Genomic DNA, 21,826 nt, shown 5'->3' with positions numbered 1-21,826 from the left:
CAGCCCTGTGCTGGTGGAGCCTGAGAACAATGCTCTTTTCCAGTCCTTTATAAAAACACCAGGAAAAGAGACAATTCCAAATTCCAGAGGGGGAAGCCACAGCCCCTCGTGTCTGGAGGAGCCTGTGCAGGTGAGCTGGTGCAGCCACCTTCAGTGCCACTGTGGTGCTGAGACACATCAAAAACGGGCAGGAAACACAAAGAGAAGGCTGTGCCTCGTGCCCTGACACCCCAAATGATATGGGGTGGCTGGACAGGCAGAATTGTGGAGGCCTGGAGGGGCTTCTCTTAAGTTACACCCCACCCTGGACTTTACTAGCAGCAATTCAAGCTGCAACAAGAATAACAGCAAGAAATGGACACAGAGGCTATGGAGGGATGGCAAGTGAGAGCCTCTCACTCTCAAAGTCTCTTTCATTCCCTACTCCACCTCCTTCTCTCTATCTGGGGCTGACCTTGGAGGTTTTTAAGCTCTGCTCACTGTTTCAAACATGCCCCAAGGTTGTGGACACTGTGTGGGATGGATTTCTGCTGCCAAAGGGAGTCAGCTCAGCTTGAACCAAGCACTGCCCCAGGAACACCGAGGTGACAACTCCCCAGCAGCTGATTTTGGCCATGACCTTGTCCTGGTTTTGGGTGGTTGGGCAGGGCTGGGCACAAAGGGCTTTGTTCTCCCAGTGCCTTTCCCTGGCACAAGAAACAGCCCCCAGAGAAATGGCTGTACCAGAACACTTCAGCAGGCAGGGATCCAGGACAGGAGGTGTGAATGAAAGGCCTGCTCCAGTGATAACGATCATAAACAAATACCGGGTAATTAGCATCTAATTAGCACATCCCACCCATTGACCTCCAAGCACTTGGACAGAGGAAGCTTAGCCTGGTTTGCCCAAGTTAGAGAAGGGAGCTGAGGTGCCAAACATGGAGATATTGCTAATTTTAGCTGCCCCAGACTCGGCTCTGTGCTTGCTCAGCATTTACCAGCAGAGAAACTGGTGCAGGGGCTGGGGTTTCATCACCCTCAGGTCAGACAACTCCCAAGGTTTGGGGTGGCAGGAGAGGCTCTGAGTTCCTTGGGCTGGGCAGAGCAAGAGGTAACAGCCCTGGGAGGCTGTCCTGTGCTCCCCGTGCCTTGGAAGCACCCAGTGCACCTCATTCACCTCACTGCCCATCCTGTCCGGGCTGTTTGCAGCCCAGAGCTCGCTGCAGTGTGGCTGTGCCCCACCTCACTGCTCCAAGAAGCACTTCCAGCCCTCCTGAGTCACTGCCTGATAACCCAAATGGCTCCTTTTGCCCCAAAGGAATGGGATAATTGTCCCTTTCCTGCTCTTGAAACACCCACAGCCACTTTTCCCCCTCGGTGATGTCTCACAATGTCACTCTGACTTTCAGAAATCAGGTCACTGCCATATGTTATTTCTTCTCTCGAAGCTGTTTCCTGACATGACTTTCTCTCCCTGACGCTACCTCAGCTTGCCCACATCTTTCCCTCCCTCCTGTGGCCACAGTGCTTTGCAGGCCCTCAGATCCCTTCTGTCTCTGTGGCATCACAGCATCACTTCCCACTGCCTGCAGCCTGGGATGCTGCTCCTCCCTGGAGCCCAAAGCTCCTCCAGCACCCACAGGGATCCCTGGCAGGTGAGTGAATTCACAGAGCAGCACTGCAAGGAGCTCAAATGAAGAATCATGAGAATTGCCCAACACCAGGAACACCAAACACCATCGTGGACAAGTGACTCATCCATCTCCTGCCTTTCTGGCAGTCCACATCCTCACCCTGCCCCTTGTTCTGATCAATATCTCCCTGACGTGCCTCTGCTGTTAGCATGTACAACAATCTCTCTGAATCCAAAGCAGAAGATGAGGGGGGAACAAACTGAATTGGTGTAGGAAAGAAAAAAGACCACGAGAGGAAAGGAGAAAATCCACAGCAAACCAGTGCAACACCAGCACAAAGCCAAGAACTCCACTGCCCCATTTCCCTCAGGAGATTCCCACCCTGAAAGAAGACAGTGTGACTGAGGAGATGGTGCTGTGGTACAGACACATTTTGTGAAAAACCTTTTCTTTAGGATTTTTTCTCCTGAGAAGCTGAGAGGCCTCAGGAACTAATGCAAACAATGATTATCTGCTGCTGTGGAATGCAACAGGTGGATCTGTGATTGGTGTCATGTGATTGTTTCTAATTAATGACCAATCACAGTCCAGCTGTCCGGACTGTCTGTGCGAGACACAAACTTTTGTAATCATTGAATTCCTTTTCTATTCTTAGCTAGCTTTCTGATGAAATCCTTTCTTCTAGTCTTTTAGTATAGTTTTAATATAATAGATATCATAAAATAATAAATCAAGCCCTCTGAAACATGGAGTCAGATCCTCGTCTCTTCCCTCATCCTAAGAACACCATCACAGAAGTGCTCACACCTTTGTGTCCCTCCCCAGTTTGTTTTTTCCATGTTGCAGAGCAGCCCAGGTGCTCACACCTTTGTGTCCCTCCCCAGTTTGTTTTTTCCATGTTGCAGAGCAGCCCAGGTGCTGTCCTACCTGTGACATTGACCTCCACCAGGCCCGAGCGTGTCCCGATGGCATTGGTGGCCTCGCAGACGTAGGTGCCAGCCACGCTGTAGGACACGGGCCCTTTGAAGTAGATGGTGTTGTTCTGGATTTCCACACTCCCTGGCAGGGTCCCGTTTGGCCTGGTGGGGACAGAGACAATGGTTGACCCCACAGGTGACACCCAGAGGTGACAGCAACATTCTGGGTCTGTGCTTGCCCTTGGGCAGGTGGGGAAGCTGGAGGTGCTGGCTGGAAAATCCCCATTAATGTGGGCTGGAAAATCCCCATCGATGTAGGCACGAAAGGGACACAACCTGAGCTTGTTTTAAACCCAATTTCCTGCCCATTTAACTCTCCTGATCAGCCAGGGTTAATTTCAAGCACAGCAGTGTTGATTTAGAGCCCTGCTCACGTCACAAAGTGTGAAACTGGAATAATGCAAAACTAAACCCGGAGATACAGAAAATAAATTGACAAAGGCAGATGAAAAAAATAATTTAAAAAAAAAGCCCCTGTGTGTTAGGAAAAGACACACATGGCCTGGTTGTTCTTAATTACTGAAGTAAAGTAAAGTAATTACTCCTCTTAGGCAATTAAAAATTACTCAAGTAATTCCTTCCCCTCCTCCCAACCCAAATGTGCACATATTGTCAGCAATTTATAAGAAACAAAAGGGAATAACGGGGGTATAATTAGGATTGTAAAGCAGTGCCTAAATGCATGTATTCTGCATGTCTACATGTACACATATGTACAGAAAACAATTTTTCCAGCTGCATCAAGCCAACAATCCCAAAGCTGATGGAGAAACACCTTAACCATGGTCCTACAGAGCCCTGAACCTACAAAAACAAGAGCACAGGGTGCTCAAAGGGGTGGTGTGGGATTGCTGCCTCCTCTGACTGCTGCTCATCACCACCCAAATGGGAGGAGAGGAAAAGCACTGCTGGGTTTTACATTCCAGGCACAGAAATTGCCTCAAGTGGCATCTCTTCTGCTTTTGGGTGCGTTTTTGCCTCTGAGGCTTTCCTGGAAATGTTGTGAGGAACCCAGAGAGCCCCTCAGAGTTTTAAGTCAGACTGGCAGAACCAACAGATGGAGAGAGCTGGGGATGGAGAACTAGGAAAAAAGGCAAGAAAAACAATCCTCTTCAGACTTTCACTTTGAACAGTTTGATCTGGGAAGTGGAATGAGAGAGAATGTGCTCCTTGCAAAGCCATGTTGAGAGCCTCTCTCCTGATGACAAATGCCAGCTGAAAAGAAGAAAGGATCCATTTGATCTTCCTCTTTTAAAGCTACATGAGTGCTTACAGAGAAGAAAGAGCAGCAGGAGAACCACATCAGGCTGTATCAATTCCCACCTGACTGCCCAGACACCCCTCACTCACTTTTCAAGTCCCTTTAGTGTGCTCAGCCAAAAGCTGGAAACCTGAGGACAAGGAATTGCTGCTGTTTAATGCCAGTCACGTGAGGAGCTGATTCCAGGGGAAGGTTGTTCACACACACACACACAAATTTTGTGTTACTTGTGCCTTTTCAAAGCAGGGAAATCCTGGGTTCTTTCCCAGCTCTGCTGCCGAGGCACTTGGTGGTTCTGGGCACGTGAATCACCTTGTCACATCTCAGCTGCCTCACGTCACCAGGGCAGAAAATGATCCCAGGGAGGTGAGAAAGGGGAATTTTCCCTGGATATTGAGGCTGCACTGAGCTGGCAGCCACCCCCACACAGGCACAGGCTGTACCTTGGGGTGACACCGCTGACACTAATGGGACTGGGCCCTAAGTGACCACAGGGTGAGTGAGGTGTCTGCAGAGACTCCTTGTCCCTGCTGGGAGGTGACATTTGCTGCTGGCAGCAGGGCTCTGGGGACACTTACAGCTTCCACTCATAGGTGTGAGCTGGGGGGTTGGCATCAGACTTGCAGATCAGCTTCACATCCTTGCGGTTCAGGAACCAGTTGCCATCAAAGCCCTCGATGGTGACTTCTGGCTCATCTGCAGGGGTGGGGGGAAAAGGGAGGAGAGCAGGGGGGGAAAAGGAGAGAGGAAAGGGGAGGAAATGAGGTGGGAAGAGATGAGGGGCACAGTGGGAAAAGGAGAGAGATTAAAAGGAGATGAAAGGATTGTGGGAAAGGGGAGAAAATGAAATAGGTAGAGGTGAGGGGGTAGGAGTGGGAGAAGGAAAGATTTCAAGGAGCGAAAGGTGATGGGACAAGGAATGTGGGAAAGGAAAGGGGAGAAAATGAGATAGGGAGAGATGAGGAGGCAGGAGTGGGAGAAGGAGAGAGAACACGAGGAGGGAAAGGTGATGGGACAAGGAATGTGGGAAAGGAAAGGGAAGAAGGTGAAATAAGAAGAGATGAGGCAGGAGTGGAGGAAGGAGACAAACATGAGGAGGGAAAGATCATGGGAATGCAAAAGAGAGAGAGAAGGGGAGCAAAAGGGACACAGCAGAAGCAGAGGAAGAAGGAAGGAAGGAAAAAGAGAAAACCCACAATTATTCCAAAGGATCCTTTCAGTTCTCACTCTCAAAACCACAACCACAGCCCCTCCAGCAGCCCAACCCAAACCCCTCTTTCCCCAGAGCCCAGCCCTGAGCAGGGGGAGCCCTCCCAGCCGTGCCAGGCCCCTTACACTGCACGTTGAGGGTGATGCTGTCGGTGAACCTCTCCAGCTGGTAGTTGACCACGCACATGAGCTGCTGGCGGTGCGCCTCGCGGCTCGGCACCAGCCGGTACCGGCTGATCACCGTGATGGTGCCGTTGCTGTTCCGGATCTCCTGGAACTCCGCCTCCCCCTTCAGCTTTGTGTCCCAGGTGACGGTGCTGGGGGGTTTCCCATTGGAGGACGTGCAGGTGGCCACCAAGATCTTCTCTGTCCTGCCAGACTTGGCGATTAGAGGCCTCTTGGTGCCCTCCATCCAGTTGGTGGGTTTGGCTGTAGGGGAGTGCAGAAAGGAGGAGGAGGAGTGTCACAGACATGTTTTATGAAAAATCTTTTCTTTAGGATTTTTCCTCTTGAGAAGCTGAGAAGCTTCAGAAACAAAATGTAAACAATGGTTATCTGCTGCTGTAGAATGCAGCAGGTAGATCTTTGATTGGCTCATGTTAGTTGTTTCTAATTAATGACCAATCACAGTCAGCTAGCTCAGACTTTCTGTCCGAGACACAAGCTTTTGTCATCATTCTTTCTTTTTCTATTCTTAGCCAGCCTTCTGATGAAATCTTTCCTTCTATTCTTTTAGTATAGTTTTAATATAATATATATGATAAAATAATAAATCAAGCCTTCTAAAACATGGAGTCAGATCCTTGTCTCTTCCCTCATCCTAAGACCCCTGTGATCACGGTCACAGAGGAAGAGGAGAAAAGGGTGCAAAGGGATGGTTACAAAAGCAGTGCTGCTCTGTTTGCTACATCCCCAGAGCTGTCTAACACCACTGAGGCTGTGACAGGGCTTGTGGTGGGTCCAGAGTGTGTAAATTGCCAGCAATAATTCCCATATAGTAATCGCTTTATGGCAGTGCCTATGCACCTTGCACCATCAACCTGCATCATTTATGGGGAAACAATGGTGGAGGTGCCCTAAATGCACAGATATATGGAAAGCCCTTTCCTCCCAGAGGTTTTCATCCCTGTGTTAGAAAGGAACTGAAATTGGAGAGGAAACAACTCATGTAGACCTTGGGTGGGGTCTGTTCACTCACAGCCCTGAGCTCCAGGGACAAGCTCTGATTGAGTTTAGGATCAATCTGTTGTTTCTTCTCTCTTGACAGCTCCCGCTCATTAAAACTCACCACTCCCACAGGGCCCTGGTCACTGTTACTGCACCTACATTAGGAGTGTAGGTGGAGGGAAAAGGGGAATTGAGGCCTGGAAAAAGAAGAGGTCTGACAGCTCAGCTGTCTCAGAACCACCTGCTTTGTTCTCCCTGCTCTTCACCTCTTCCCAGTCAACATTAAAACATTAAAATCCATCCCAGCTACAATTCACACCCCAAATTCATCCCGAGCTCCCAGGATGTGAATCTCAGCTTCCTCCAGCTCTGTTGGACTGGAGGTTCACCCTGCAGAGCCTTACCCAGCACGGTGAGGTTCAGCTGCCCTTCCCGGTTGCCGGTGGGGAAGGTGGCAAACTCACAGATGTAAACGCCCTCATCGTCCAGCTCCAGCCGGGACAGCTGGATGGTGCCATCCTTGAAGGAAGGGTTGCGGAAAGTCACCCGCTCCTTGTAGGGGGACAGGATGGACACGCCCATGGCGGGGTTGTAGATGGCCACATTCTGCTTGGTGCCGTTGGTGGCCTTCTGCCACGTCACCTGCGTGATCTTCACGATGGGCAGCGGGTTGGTGAAGCTGCAGTGCAGCACCACGTCCGTGCCGATGAACCCCGAGACGGAGTCATTGACCAAGACACTCTGAGCTTGCAGCCCTGCAATGAAATGGCAACTTGTGAGCGTTTGGGGGCTTCCCAGAAGCACTGTGGTTATTGGCATCAGGCTCAGGAATTTCTCTGTTTATTGCACTTGTTTCACAGAATTCACAGAATCACCAGGTTGGATGAGACCTTTGAGATCATCGAGTCCAACTCAGCCCCAACACTTCAACTAAACCCTGGCACCCAGTGCCACATCCAGGCTTTGTTAAACACACCCAGGGATGGTGACTCCACCACCTCCCTGGGCAGAACATTCCAGAACTTTATCACTCTTTCTATAAAAAACTTTTTCCTAATATCCATCCAAAATTTCCCTTGGCACAGCTTGAGGCTGCATCCTCTGGCTCTTCCCTCTGGCACAGCCACCTTTCAGGAGATGTAGAGAGTGATAAGGTCACTCCTGAGTCTCCTTTTCTCCAGGCTAAACAACTCCAGCTCCCTCAGTAGTTCCTCACAGGGCTTGTGTTTCTTATTGACATGGCTGATACAAGAGCAATATGTGGCTACAGGCACCTTCTGCATCCACCTGCAGCCTCATTCTTGGTCATAAACATCTTCCTCCCACTATGACCTGCCCAGCTCATCATCATCACCCAAAGGCATAAGGCTGGATCAATAACACCTTCCTCCCTTTTGTCTTCAGCTCCGGGTGACACTGAGTCAGTTGTGGTAAATATGCAGGGCATGTGTGTCTGCAGGCATGTGAAAGCCCTGATGTTTATCAGCACAGCACATCCCAACATATGCTAACACACACTCAGACATCCATTTAATCCCATTGGAGCTACAGCAGTAATTAAAGGAGCTGCAAAGACTCAGCCCTCATTTCTGGGCAGCAATAATTCCCATATGAGAAAAATGTTAAGGCACTGTCTCTGCACCTTGCATGATCTCCCTGTATCATCCAGATCATTTCTGTGGCCTTTTTATAACCCCAGAAGTGGCTGAATTTAGGAACCTTCCACCCTGTTCTGTGGAAGGTGCTGGTGAGAAGTGGGAGCTGCAGTCCATGACAGCTCTTCTGTCTCATTTGATTCCTCCCCTGCCAGATGGAGAAAAGCATCTCCCACCAGACTGACCCTGAAATTCATCTTTGTTGCCACTGTGTCTTTTCCTAATCTGTGTGTTTAGAGATAATGCTCTGGTAATTATACAGCCAGTATTTGTATGATAAATACAACAGGGAGGCAAGGTGGGAAGAACGAGAAAAGCGGGTTTTGCTCCCAGCTTCTGGGAGAATCTGCAATTGGATGGATTTTGGAAGCTGGGCAGGAAAGGAAAGAAAGGGATAATAATAAAAAAAAAAAGATAGAGAACTCTTTCATGTTCTGCACAGAGAGTGAGAAACATGAAAGAGTAATGGAACAGAGAGAGGGGCTGGGGAAAGAAAAATACAGAGCAAGAGAAACAAGACAGCACCTCCTAACAGAAATGTCACCCTGCTCTGTTCTTCCAGGGATGAATGGCTCCCTGTCCAAGGCTAAAATAAACTCCTCAGTGTTGGTCCCCGTGGCAGATGTGCCCTGGGACCTCTCCAAGAGTCTCCTTCCTGCAGTTTGACAGACACACACACACGAGTGCAGGCAGACAAAACTCTTCTCCACCCACACTCCACGTTGCCCTCTCACTCCCTGCCTGCTGTTCCCAGCCTTACCCTAATCCCCAATTCTCATCCACGCCTCTTCTTTCTCCCTTCTCCTTCCTGTGACCCTGAGGACAAGCCCCAACAACCCAGCCTGGCCACGAGACGCCACCACTGACCACAGCCATCAGCAGTTCCGACCGAAACTCGGCCTCCAGAGCTTTGTATGGACTTGCCCCTTGCTCCCCGAGCCAAGCCCCACACTCCAGCACTGCAGCTGGGTGCTCAGGAATGTTCTCCAGAGCTTCTTGCAGCCACAGCAAAGCACTGGTGCCCTCAAGTGCCTGCACACACAAAGCCACCATGTCCTCTGGGGCTGGCAGGGTGCATCCTTCCCCTCCCAGCACAGCCAGGGCCAGCTTCCCCACAGTTTTGCTTCCACAAAGCAGAAGGTAGGATATCCCCACTCTGAGGAATCCTTCTCCAGAGGGGAAATATGGTCCCCAGTCATCTGGACCGTGTTTCCTCTCTGGATCATGATGTTCCAGCAGGACACAGTGCAGGACATTTCTACCACCAGCACCCACAACATCCTCCCTGATGAAACGAGGGCACAGGCTGGGTTTAGACAAGGCCACGCTGGGATCTAAAGGAAGAACGGGTGCACAGGGGAGGGGGAGATGTCTCCACCATGCTGTGCAGCATATGCTGCTCCTTCCACCCTGGAGGTGAGCATTGCCCACACCCGCCGAGGTGAGGAACAGCTTTGCCAAGCAGTCTGGCTCAGAAGGCTCTAGAGCCTCCCAGAGCGTGTGGGAGCTTGCTGGGGAGCACTTCAATCACGTAGCCAGGGCCTTGGGAACGGCCCGGCCTGGGTGGGTGTGCTCAGCACTCCCTCAGCTCTCAGGGCCGGGGGAGCGCGGAGTGATTAGCACCGCTTCCACCAAGGCCTGTTGCCCCCAGCAGGGCCTGCCTGGGGCTGGGGCGCTGCCACACAGCTGGCTCTGCTCCCCACAGGAGCTGGCTCTGCTCCCCACAAGCTCCCTGACCCCCCACGGGGCCTGGCGGGGCCCTTTGAACCGGAGTTTCCACACCCCAACAAAGCGGCCCAGCGCAGGAAGTCACGGCTCAGCGTCTCCTCTTGGTGCCTGGGAGCAGCAGAGGAGCCAAACTGCACACAGGAGAGGGTGGAAGGCCACCAGATTCTCCTCAGGGTCACCCCTGCAGGGCTGGCAGTCCCTCGTGGCACGAGTACTGCTAGGCTGAATGTCGCAGACATCTTTTATGGAAAATCCTTTCCTTGGGGTTTTTCCTCCTGAGAAGCTGAAAGGCCTCAGGAACAAAATGTAAGCATTGATTATCTGCTGCTGTGGAATGCAACAGCTGGATCTTTGATTGACCCATCTTGGATGTTTGTAATTAATGGCCAATCACAGTCAGCTAGCTCAGACAGAGAGCCGAGACACAAACCTTTGTTATCATTCTTTCCTATTCTATTCTTATCTAGCCTTCTGATGAAACCTTTTCTTCTATTCTTTTACTATAGTTTTAGTGTAATATATATCATAAAATAATAAATCAAGCCTTCTGAAACATGGAGTCAGATCCTTGTCTCTTCCCTCATTCCAAGAACCCCTGTGAGCACTGCCACAGCTGAAGGCCTCCACTGATGTGCCTCTCGAATGGAGATAAAGTCATTCAACCAGCAGGAAATGTGATGGATGGCACAGGGGAGGTCAGTCCAGTCCCTCACTCCATCCATCATTACTGTGTCCTTCCTTTTCGCTGTGATTTCCCTGCAAATTAATGAACTGACCCTTTTAAAAATCAAGTTATTTATCTTGACCTTGAGCAGCAACAACAATTCCCAGTTCTACCCTCCCCCTGCCATGGGACCCATGCATCAAAACAAGCTGGGTTTGCACATAAACTGGAGAAAAAGTGGATTTTGGAGATGATAAACCTGATCCTGAGCTCACAATGGTCCTGCAGAAGCCTTCAGTACCCAGGTGTGAATAGCCAGATTTCTGGCCAGGGAAAAAGCTTGTGCCAGTTGAGTGAGGACAGCTTGCCAACAGCCAAATGCTGCCAAAGCTGGGATTCAGGCCCTTACATGCAGCAGCCTTGACAAAAACACATTCCAAACTTTCTCAGGGCTCCAGGGGAAAAGGGAAAACAAAAAAATAACACCCGGCAGAACAAAATAACAAAACAAAACAAAGAAAAAACACCCTGAAAAACCTCAAACACAGCGCGGAAATCGCGCTTCCTTTCCAGGTGACTGAACAACTCTTTTGCAAGACAGGAAAAACTCTCTCTGTTCCACTCACCCAAGCCTCAAATCAGGAAAACAAAGCACCCATTCTGCTCGAGGAGCACCCACACCTCAATGCAGCGATGAGGAAGGGGGACAGATGGGGGAAAGGGGTTTGGGAGGTTGTTAGATCAGCTTCCCATCCTAAATCAGAAGCCAGAGGGCAAACCTGGCTGCTGCCACGCTCTGGAGAGTGCTCGTTTGAGTACTTGTTTGCAAGGTGACTGAGCTGGGCTGGCGGGCCTTCCCTCACCCCGTTACACACTCAATAATTCATCAGGGCAAATGCATAGATAATTGATGGCAATGAGCACGCACAGCCGGCAGAGGAGGAGAAAATAAAATCACTAATCAGCCTCTGGAGAGGTTTGAACATATTCAGCTGGATGTGTGTGTGTGTGTGTGAAGTGCTGGGATTGGCCGCGTTTCTCCTTTTGCTGAACGATCCGTGCGCTTGGTAGGGCAGGGAGAAAGCTGGGGATGAATCCTGCCATTTTCACAGCCCAGATCTCCCAGTGCCCACCAATCCATGCTGACACCTCCCAGGGGCAGCCAGCACCCGAGCAAGGATTAGCTGGATGGGTTGCAGCTTGCCCACTTGCATTTTATTCATTAGTTTTGTGGTGTTATTTTTTTGTCGCGGACCAAAAAGGGCCCAGCTGTGTGCCAAAGACATGTTGGTGCCAAGACTTCATTAGTGCAGACCTCGGAGATCCTACTCCTCCACCTTGGCCTCTGAAGTGGTTTGTGTTGATGCCTTTCCCCACGATCCCAAGCCCAGATATTCACCGAGGCCTCGGGGGCTCCGTGCACAGCTTGGGGTGCCCTGAGGCACATGGGCTGGGAAGGGAGGGCTGCACTCCCTGTCAGGGACACAGCAGAAGTGGCAGGTGGTGGCTCTTGGAGCTGGAAACCCTCTCTCTAAAAGCCCAGGAGGCGCTGTCCCACACTTGCAAATCAGGTTCTTGCTCTCCCGTATAGAAAGCTCTGGAAATGATTTCCAGGCTCTGGGTGAGCTCTGTCACAACCTCACTCAATGCCTCTTTGTTAAGAGCCATGTGAACTGCACTCTGTTTTGCACAACCTTGCCTCTGCTGAGCCTCTCACCGATTTCTCTCCCTCCTGCTCCCTGATACTCATCTCCCCCCCAGGGCACTGAAACAGCCCTCGGCAGGGTGTGATGAGCCACCCTTTGGTGTGGCAATATCATGACTGATGCAGATGTCACAAAGCTCCTGATTCTTAGTCACAGCAGCTGGGATCTTACAGAAGGGCAAATCAATGCATCACACTTCAACCTGCACAAAGTCCCACAAAAGGACCTGATTTTGGGACAGTTCCATGGCCATGGCAGTGATGTCCCATCCTGTATCTCTCACAGACACTGCAAATTTTTCATGAAGGAAAAGTGGGATGGAACAGGAGCCCAAAACTTTCCACTTGGTGGCACTTAAAAAATTCTCTGCTGTTGTTTCTGAACTCTGAATCTTTCCAAAGGAAAACTAGGTCTGAAACACAACTTGTGTGGGACAGAGCCTCCAGCAGCCCAGAGGAACATCCCAGGTGTGCTAGGCAGGGTGGGAAACATGGGAGAAAAGATCCTAAATCCCAGCAGGGGAATTTCAGGTGGCAAGAAGCAAAGTTGTGAGGTGGCACTTGGCCAGGAGGTTGGGGTTAGTACCTCTGCTCTTGCCAGGGAGGTTTTGCATTGATTGCCAGGCATTTAAATCAGGATTCTGCTGCTCTTCCAGGAGCACAGGGCCTCCCGTTGCAATGAAGGAGTGGGCTCCAGTGAGTCAGTGGGCTCCAGTGAGTCACCTCAGGCCCTTCCTGTGACAGCAGACTTTCACTGGAGGTCTCTCTGCATTCCACTGATTCACCCCTGCAGAGCCTGAGCACCACAGGGATTGTAAAACTTGAGTTTCCAACACAAGGAGAGGGGGAGCCTTAGAAGGAAGATGAGATGAGAGAGATGTGGCAAGATTATAGCTCCAGGTGACATGGCTACACATGAAAGGCCTGAGATAACACTGGGATGGGGTGGGGGCACCCCAAGAGAGAAACTGCACGCCCAGGCATCCCTTCCCCCTTCCCAGTGGGAGCTGGGAGAGATTTATGGGAGCTGTCGGGAAATGGCAGCGTTGTACAATGGCCTGCCTGGCCCTCAGCCAAATAAATCCCTCTCAAACCAGAAAGGACTGGGCTGGCCTTTGGCTTGCAAATGAGAAACATGGGGTCCTCTCATCAAGGTCACTGGTTCAGACCCAGATCCAGCCCAGGGCAGAGATGATTTTATCCCAGGAGCAGTCAATGGCTTGTTTCGAGCGAGGTCTCCAGCCAGGCCATCACTGGCTGCCTTTGGGATAAAGCCTTCTCCTGCCTGGGCAGGATTTCCTCTCTGGATAAATGGAGCACAAAGCAGCCTCAGGAGCCCCTTGAATGAAAGCTCTTCCCCAAAGGGCCTCATCCATCCATGCTCCACTTATAATCTGGTCACTGAGCCACTGCTGGGATTCACACACAGGCCTCAAGCAAGAGCAAGGCCATGCTTGTCCCAGTGCTCTTCATAGAAAGAGGAAAGAAAAACAGAGACCAGGGTGGGATGGGCCACAGATTGAAGAGATAGGGATGACTAGACCATGAGTTTTTCAACTTTGCAAACATCCCCAGCACAAAGCAGCCTCAGGAGCCCCTGGAACGAAAGCTCTTCCCCAGAGGGCCTCATCCATCGATGCTCCACTTATTCCCTGTTACACTTTGTGAAATCTGGTCACTGAGCCACTGCTGGGATTCACACATAGGCCCCAAGCAAGAGTGAGGCCATGCTTGTCCCAGTCCTCCTCATAGAAAGAGATGGAAGAAAAGCAGAGGCCAGGGTGGGATGGGCCACAGATGGAAGAGGCAGGGATGACCACCAGACTAAACCACGAGTTTTTCAACTTTACAAACATCCCCAGCTGCATCCAGCCAGGAAAAGCAGGGGAGTGGGATGGGAACAGCAGCCTGCCTCTGCTCCCAGCTCTCCCTCCCTGCTGTTCCTTCCCTGCCTTTCTCACAGCTGCTTTGCTTCACCCCCCAAGTCACGGGGAGGGGAACATGCCCCATGGCAAAAGCAGGGAGGCTGGCAGAGCAGGGCTCCTGCAGAAAGAGCTGACACAGCACTGGGAAAGGCCTTCCTGCAATAAAGCTCCCAAAGCCCGTGCTCAGCAACAAAGCACAAAGGCTCCGTCCGCGCCGCGCAGCGCCCGGCCCGCCCCAGCGCGCCCGGCTCATCCAGCTGCCAGCTCCCACACACCTGAGCACACACACACAGCCTGCTGTGCCCACTGCTGCCCACTTGGCTCATTTCCCCTCTCCTGTGGGCTGGATGTGGCTCCAGCTCCTTCCTCAGCTCTTTTCCTTCTCTGCGCCCTTGCTCACACCTGTCCAGCGCTTGGTTTCGCAACTCCAATCCCTTTGTCCTGCAATTTTCACCTCACATCTCCTTCCCTCCCCACTGCCTGTGTGGGATTGCCTCTCCAGCTCTTCAATGCTTGTGCCTTCCTTTGATTTGCCCTCTTTCCATTGTAGCATTAAAAATCTTCCCACCCCTCTTGTATCTCCACAACCACACCCCGGCCCACTTGCTTGCCCCTGCTCATCCACTATTCCACCAGTGGACATGTCCAAGATGACATTCTGCACTAGGAAAAGCAGGCAGCTGGCCAGGCAAAGACAAAGAACCAAAAATCCAAGACTCTTCTCTCTGGAATCATCTCACTGTCTGCCAGCAAGGGAAAAACCAAGGTATTTTTGCTTACCAATTCTAACCTGTAAGCAAAAGAAAAGAGGACCACAAGCAGAGCCAATGCTTATTTGGTGGTTGGGTGGGGAAGAAAAGCTGGAAAATCAAGTGTGGAGGAAGGGAAAGAAGCTGGAGCTTTGAGAAGAGGGAAACTAATTAAGCTGAGACTGTCCTGAGACCTTATCTTGATGGGCTGAGTCTCCAAATGCACACGAGTGTTTTCTCTGCTCTGCCTCTTTCTTTGACTTCCTTGTTGCCTTGGATATTGCTCAAGGAGCTCTGGTCCAGTGCTAAATCTCCTTGAGCTCTCCAGGTGCTAAGGAGGAGAGATTTAATGAGGAGCTGTGAAGAGGGGATCAAGATAGTAACCCATGGAGAGCCTCATTTCCGAAAGGAGGGAACTTGAGACTGAAGAGATTCAATAAAAATAAAAATAAACTCAATGGCACAGAAAAAGGAGAGAACATCAGATCCTTCCTCCCCTCGCTGGTCTGTGGAGCTGGAGCAGGAAATGGGGGAGCTCTCAGGGCTGGAGCAGGGAGTGACTCACTCGCCTCCACAATGGGAACGGGACAAAGCCGAAACTCTGCTGACTCAGGCGTGACTTCAGCGCCAGGGTTAATAACTGGCAGCCTCCCCTGGCTGCCCCAGCAGCCAATTCCCTCTGTCCCCACTCAAACCAAGCCTCTTTCATCAGCAGAGATGCCCGGTCACAGGAAATTATCAAAGATCCAAACGCTGGCCTTGCGTCCAAAACGCGGTGAAAAACGCACCCCTGCCAAAGCCTGCTGGTGCTGGCCAGCCCTGTAATTTTCATGGAGAAGATCAAAACTCTGACTTTCCTATAGCTGAAATGTGTGTTTAACAGTCACAGCTTTCTGCCTGTGGTTTTGCTTTCCTCCCATTATCTCTCAGGATATAACATATTGCTGATATCTCACTATCTCCCGAAGTTAAAAAGAAATGTTTCCTCCTCTCGCGAGCAGGAATGCCACACTCTGTTCTTCTGTAATTTGTTTCGAAAGACAGAAACAAGCAAGTTTTTTGTAACCAGGAGAATGTGATATATGCTCTGGTGGCTGACAAGTCGGGAAAAGCTTTGCAAACAAGACAAATGCAAACATGGCACCAACAGATGCAATGGACAGACACCCTTCGCTGGCTCCCTGCCTGAGATTTCTCTTTTAATGTGTTTTTATCTTGCTCTAGAGATATCTCTGCAGGGAAGTGGGAAAGGCTCAGACCTCCCAACTTTCTCTGGGTTGTTTAAAGATTCCAGCCCGTGAACAACAGCCCAGAAAGAACAGTGAGTACAAATAACCCCAAATTCAGTGCTCTGCTTGATTTCCAGCCTGCTGCTGCTCAGCTTCCTTATCATCAAGCCCTTGTGTAAGAAATTCCTACAAATTTCATTTCTTGCTGGGTTTATGGTCTCCACAAAGCAGAGGCAGACACAGCTCCGGCCCTACCTGGGCCCCATCTGCAGGAATCACTCTGCATATTTATGGAAAAAAGCTTTGCATCTTCAAAAGGCTTTTCAAACAGCAACTAATTAATCCTCCAACACCCTGAGAGGCAGGAAAGCCTTATTACCCCTGCTTTCAGGGGTGGGGAAATCAGAGGTGCTGAATGACAAAGAGATGTGCCCAAGGCCACCCAGGCAAGCAGCGGCAACCTCAGCCGGCTGGAGGTGGGGTTGTGCAGAGGATGGTGGCAATTCCCACCTGAGGAAGCAGGGATGGAGGCATTTGTGGGGAGCCCCACAGCCCCACCCACCCCTCATGCAAATGGCAGAGTCACCCTCATTTCCATGGCTGAGGAAACCGGGGGAGATGAAGTGGAAAATCCATTTAACAGGCAGAGCGTGGAAACCTAAACATTGTCCAGGTAAGAGCTCCACTAAAGTTTCCTAAAATGTGGCTCACGATTTTACCAACCACAAGGAAACTGCTTGCAACCAAATCTCAGAGATTTTGTGCTAAGGACATGCCAGAAATAAGAAGAGACTTTGAGGGGGTGAGTGTGGCATTCACCCTCTGAGCAAAGCCAGCGCCACATTTCTGAAATATCCCACAAGCTGAAAAACAGTGGGTTAGATTAGATTTTAAGAATAAATTCTCTGCTGTGAGGGAGTGGCACAGGTTTCCCAGAGAAGCTGTGGCTGCCCCATCCCTGAAAGTGCCCGGGGATGGAGCTCTGAACACCCTGGGATGGTGAGAAGTGTCTTTGCCCATGGCAGGGGGTGAAATGGGATCAACTTTGAGGTCCTTTAAACCCAAACCATTCTGTGACCCTGGTGCTGGGTGGAGATGCAGCTCTGCCATCCATTAATGTCCCAACCTTCATCCAGGCTGTCTGAGGAATGATTGCTGGGCTTAGAGGGGCCTGCAAGGGACAGGACTGTAAACAAGGGACAAGACCACCCATTAAAGGAGGGCTGGGCATGGGGAGGGGGAGAAAAGCAGGGAGGAAAGCAGGGAGGGAGGGTCAGAGACAGCAGGGAGACCTCCCAGCACGGGTCATGCTCCCTGCCCCATCCTCTGCGCTGCCTGGGCTTTGCTTTGCTGGGACACCAACCAGGTACAGCCCCTCCACCCTGCCCAGAAAGGTGAGGGCTGTCAGTAAGGGCTCAGAGAGGCCAGAGGGCAAGGCAGGAGGAACAGGGAATTCTGCAGGAAAAAAAAGATTATTTGTCCTGCAGAGAGTTCACAAACTCCCATTTCCCTTTGGACATCTCTCATTGCTCCTTCGGCTGAGTTAACTGGGGACTTAGACTCAAAAGTTTTATCTCAGTGATTGTAACGCAATGAGGGACACAGGTGAACTTCCAGGAAGGGAAATTAAAGATTTCTCCATGCCTGATTATCCCATTCTCCAGCAAGGTGGCTTTGTGCTTCCAGGTAGCCCCAGGGAGGAGCTGGGCTGTGCCACAACACCCAGGGGAATTTGATGACAAATGTCCCTCAGGAGGTGGAGTGACACCAGTGCTGAGTGCCTCAGTGCCCAGGGACAAAGGTGTCCCTTCAAACACAACCTTCAGCACTTCTGGGGGCCTCTCTCAGGGTGTTCCACCTGAATTCTGAGCAGGAAGGTTGGCATCCCCACAGCTCTCAATCCCTGTGGCAGGCTGGAATCACAGATTTGCCCTAAAACTGTTCCCCAGGTCCTGATCCACGAGAGACCAGGCAGGACCAAAAGCAATCAGCTCCTCATGGAGATCCATGGGGATCTGAGATCTGATCCATGCAGAGGCAGAAGGAAGAGCCAACTCCCCATCCCCAGCCTGGTGCTGGAGAAACCAGGCCTGGATTCTCAGGGTTAAACAGCTCAGTTGGCCTTAACTGACAGATTTTCTTGCCTTTCATGGTGATTTCATTGCCTTTTGTTCAACTACATCAGCGCCAGGCTCCCTGTTCCCTTCTCAGGGAGCAACAAGCCTCGTGCAGAGGGATGTGGAAGCCAGATGGATTTTCCTGTGCCACTGGGGAGAGCTCCAGGGAGCCATCCTGCTCTTCCAGAGACCAGGAGGTCAACTGCTCTCAGGGGACTCCTGTGTGCTTTGTCTCAGCTCAAACTGGAGGCTGCCACAAAAATGGAAAGCATGCTATGAAAAAATAACCAGAGCTGGTGGAACATTTTCCAGCACAGCATATTTTTCTGATGGAAAGTGTCACTTAGTCCAAGCCAAAACCATCTAATGGAACGTGCTGATTTTGGCAAAATTCTATTTTTGAAAAAAAAAATAAATAAAGCCTTCTTGATAACTTTGAAATGGTTTTTCCTTGTGGACTCTCATTTCTTTGCAATGGCATTATGGTAAAACGCTGAGCAGGAGTGCAGCCAGGATGGGATGCTTTGCTTGCCATGGAATGGGGGCATTTTGGATGAAGCCAGGCCAAAGTTTTCTTTGGAAATTTCCCTTCTGGGGAAGTTTTCAAATGACAGCCACAAAGCAGAAGGAGACCTCCCTCTGAAACCACCAACATCCCCACTCTGCCAGCCCATCCTGCCTTAGTCATCCCCAGAGCTGACCTTTCCAGCAGCTCTCACCCCCAAACACAAATCACTTCCCTGTGCCTCTCCCCACCTTCCCTCCCCACAGCCCCTGATCCATCTGGGTTTATCGTCTCCTGCCCCTCATCCCACCCTGTCCCTGGAGTTTTCTTCAGGTTTGGGCCAGCCCTGCAAGCTGTGTGGGACCCCCAGCCCCTCTGGAGCCCCTCTCCCTCTGGGCTCTGTCTGCTCCTCCTTCCTGACAGACAGATTTGCTCCCACCCTGCACCTGCCTGCTGTGCCCACCTCCTCCTCCTCCTCCACAAGTCTGCTGCTTGTGCCTTTCCACTCTCTAACAACTCCAGGGGAGGCTGGTTGAGAGAACTCCCGTTCCTTTCAGATTTGGGGGCAAAAAAGAGGAGGGGGGAGAGAGAGAACACAAACCAGGCTATTACATTTTTTTAGCAGACATGACAATATGGACACAGCTCCTCCAGAACATTGTGCTTATTTTAAGGCAAACTTTACCCCAAAAATGTCAGCCAGCTCTCCTGGTGGGAGGAAGAATGAAGGCATGGAAGGGTCCTCCAGGTTTCCAGCAGAACTTTTAGCTTGGAAAAGCTGGAAACTCCTGAGCACCTTCCCCAGCACAGCATGCTGTTTCCCTGCTGCCTCCCAAGGGCTGGAGCAATGATGAGTGCTCTAAAATTCCCATTTCCCATGGGAGAAGCTCTGTCCTCCATCAGGGGAGTGCTCAGGGTGGGGAAAATGGCTCTGGAGACAAACCAGTGGAGGCAGGAGGAGAGATTGCCCAGAGAGGATGTGGACTCTCCATCCCTGGAAATATCCAAGGAGAGGATGGATAAGACTCAGGTGAAGCTGTCCCTGCCCATGGCAGAGTGTAAATTAATGTTTTTTAAGGTCCTTTCTAACCCAAAACATGCTGGGACTCCATGCCCTGACCTCCTATGCCAGGACCATCATCAGGTGAGAAGGAAGTGTGCAGGAGGAATCCCAAGGAGGGAGACAAGAACTCCTGCTCAGAGGGATGGGACCAGCCTGGCTGTGGCTCCTTTGGTGCTCCACCACCTCTGGACCTGGGGTGGCTCCCAGGCTGCAGTGTCACTTGTTTGTCACCCCTGCTTGAGCTAAGTTCTGCTCAGAGCCACCTTTACTTGTTGCTCAGCGAGCAGAGTGGCAGAGAGAACACAGCTGGAAGCTTGGCTGCCTAAAGAGATGGATGGGAGGATATAAATAGCTAATGGCAAGAGGAAAGAGGACAAAAAGTCCCATTTCCAATCTGGTAAAAAAACTGACCAGAATAGTAGAGGAGGAAGACTTCCAGAAATAAGCATGTGAGTATTAAATGAATGGAAAATGAATTAAAAGAGAAGACAGGGGAAAGAGACTAAAAGGAGACTCTGAACCTGTTTGAACAGTAATTGTCCCATCTTGGAAAAAGAGTTTATGGAAAAAGCTTTTCTTTTGTCACCTGGGTGCCACAAACCCCTACTGGAGGTACCTTCAGAGTGACAAGAGGCAGTGGAGAAGGAAGATAAGCATGCAGATAAATGCCATTAACCCCTGTTAGTGCAGGGCTCAGAGAGTTCAAAGGCTCCATCTGCACTGAAGGGTGGAGGTCACAGGAATTGTTTTGCTTGTCAGTAAAAACTCTGAGAGGAGGCAGTTGAATAAACCAAAAGTTCCTTGCAGGCTTGGGAGCCTCCTGTTTGTGAGGCTGCCACAACACCAGGACTGTGACAGTCACAGGGAGCTCAGCAGATCCAGAAAGGGAGAGAAGATCATCCCAAGTGTGCCAAGGTGGGTTCTGCCTCTGAGGCCATCCCTGAGCCACAGGGATGCAGCAAACAGAGGATGAGGAGGATGTGCCCCAAAGGGAAGGGAAGAGCCTTCCTTGAGGGGAGCGACACACCTTCCTCAGGAGAGATCCCATCAGAGAGAAACAACAGCCCTGGAAAGGACAATAACAGCTCTCTGCTCCTCTCAGGGCGAGCTGTGAGGATCCCCACAGCTGTTCCCAGCCCTGGGGCACTCCAGCTCCACAAACACCCAGCCAAGGACGGGGACACTTTGCTGTGGATGTCCCCAAGCGAAGCACTCAGACAGGGAAGCCGCACAAAGCCCAAGAGGAAGAGGAAGTTTACAGCTGTCCTCAGAAAAGTCAGCGTGGCCTTTCCTCTCAGAGCCTCCCCATCCCCTGGGAAAGCACAACTCATCTGCAAGTCTGCACAGAGCCCTCTGGGAGCTGCAACCTCGGGCCTGACAACTCCGTGGCAGAGTGTGAATCCAAAGTAATTGCACTGTTTGCTCTGGGAATACTCCAGGTACACTTGGCATAACAGAGGAACTCAGAATTCTCTCCTTGCAGAATCTACAAACCCCCTCTTTCTTTACATCCCCAGGATTTTCTCTGCTCCCTTCTTTCTTTCCATTGCAGTGATTTTAGAATTTTAGAATTTTTTTTTGAGTCTCTGCCTTCACTCTCTGCCTGTGTAATGAAATCTTTTTATCCTCCAAAGCTGCCTTGCAGAGAGGGGGATCTCTGGAGCAGAAACCGAGGGCAGGGTCCCTTGGGCATGGAGAAAACGATCTGCAGGCAGCTGCTGGGGCTGCAGGGTTGAGCCATTTTAATTACCTGCAAGCAGAGCACCAGCCAAGGAATGGCCAGTGTGCAAAGCAAGCCCTGGATGTCTCACCAGGCTCCTGCTGATGCTCTGTTAGATTAAATTCTTTGGTGAGAGCTGCTCTGCAGTTTTATGGCAGTGGGGATGATCCCCTGCACCCCTGTCTGGGCTGGGGCAGCTCCCAGAGCTGTGCAAATGCAAATCTCCCATCTGGGTGACACCAAGGAACTCCAGCAGGGTTTGAAGTTATCTCTTTTCAATTCTTAACCCAGCAGAGAGGCAGATCCCTCCTCTCGATCCTCTCCCCATGGTCCCCTCATATCCCTTCATCTTCCTCAGATGCCCACAGCAAACCCAAGGGAAGGAAAATGGTGTTTGGGTGTGTGTCTGTGGGGGCAGAGGGAAGGGAAGGAGCAGATCTTTCCCAGGGCACTCAGATGGGAGTCAGGGCTGAGCAGCAGCTCTCCCCAAGCTGGGACGGACATTTGGGGCACCTTGGATTTGTTATAAGGTTACGTTA

General features: G+C 51.0%; 1 protein-coding gene across 1 annotated transcript in view; it reads right to left on the bottom strand.

The window, feature by feature from the left end:
* Window positions 1–21,826, bottom strand: part of NECTIN1 (nectin cell adhesion molecule 1) — a 61,911-nt gene that overhangs the window by 7,012 nt on the left and 33,073 nt on the right. The window contains exons 2-5 of the mRNA XM_059488352.1: window positions 6,632–6,982; window positions 5,187–5,489; window positions 4,430–4,547; window positions 2,541–2,692 (exon numbers count right to left, since the gene is read on the bottom strand). Of these exons, the coding sequence (XP_059344335.1) occupies window positions 2,541–2,692; window positions 4,430–4,547; window positions 5,187–5,489; window positions 6,632–6,982 (924 nt within the window). The remainder of the gene's footprint in view (window positions 1–2,540; window positions 2,693–4,429; window positions 4,548–5,186; window positions 5,490–6,631; window positions 6,983–21,826) is intronic.

Source organism: Ammospiza nelsoni, chromosome 24 (assembly GCF_027579445.1).
Source record: "Ammospiza nelsoni isolate bAmmNel1 chromosome 24, bAmmNel1.pri, whole genome shotgun sequence".
NCBI lineage: Eukaryota > Metazoa > Chordata > Aves > Passeriformes > Passerellidae > Ammospiza > Ammospiza nelsoni.
Note: the sequence above shows the minus strand (reverse complement) of the source record. Positions and strands in the feature narration are given on the sequence as shown.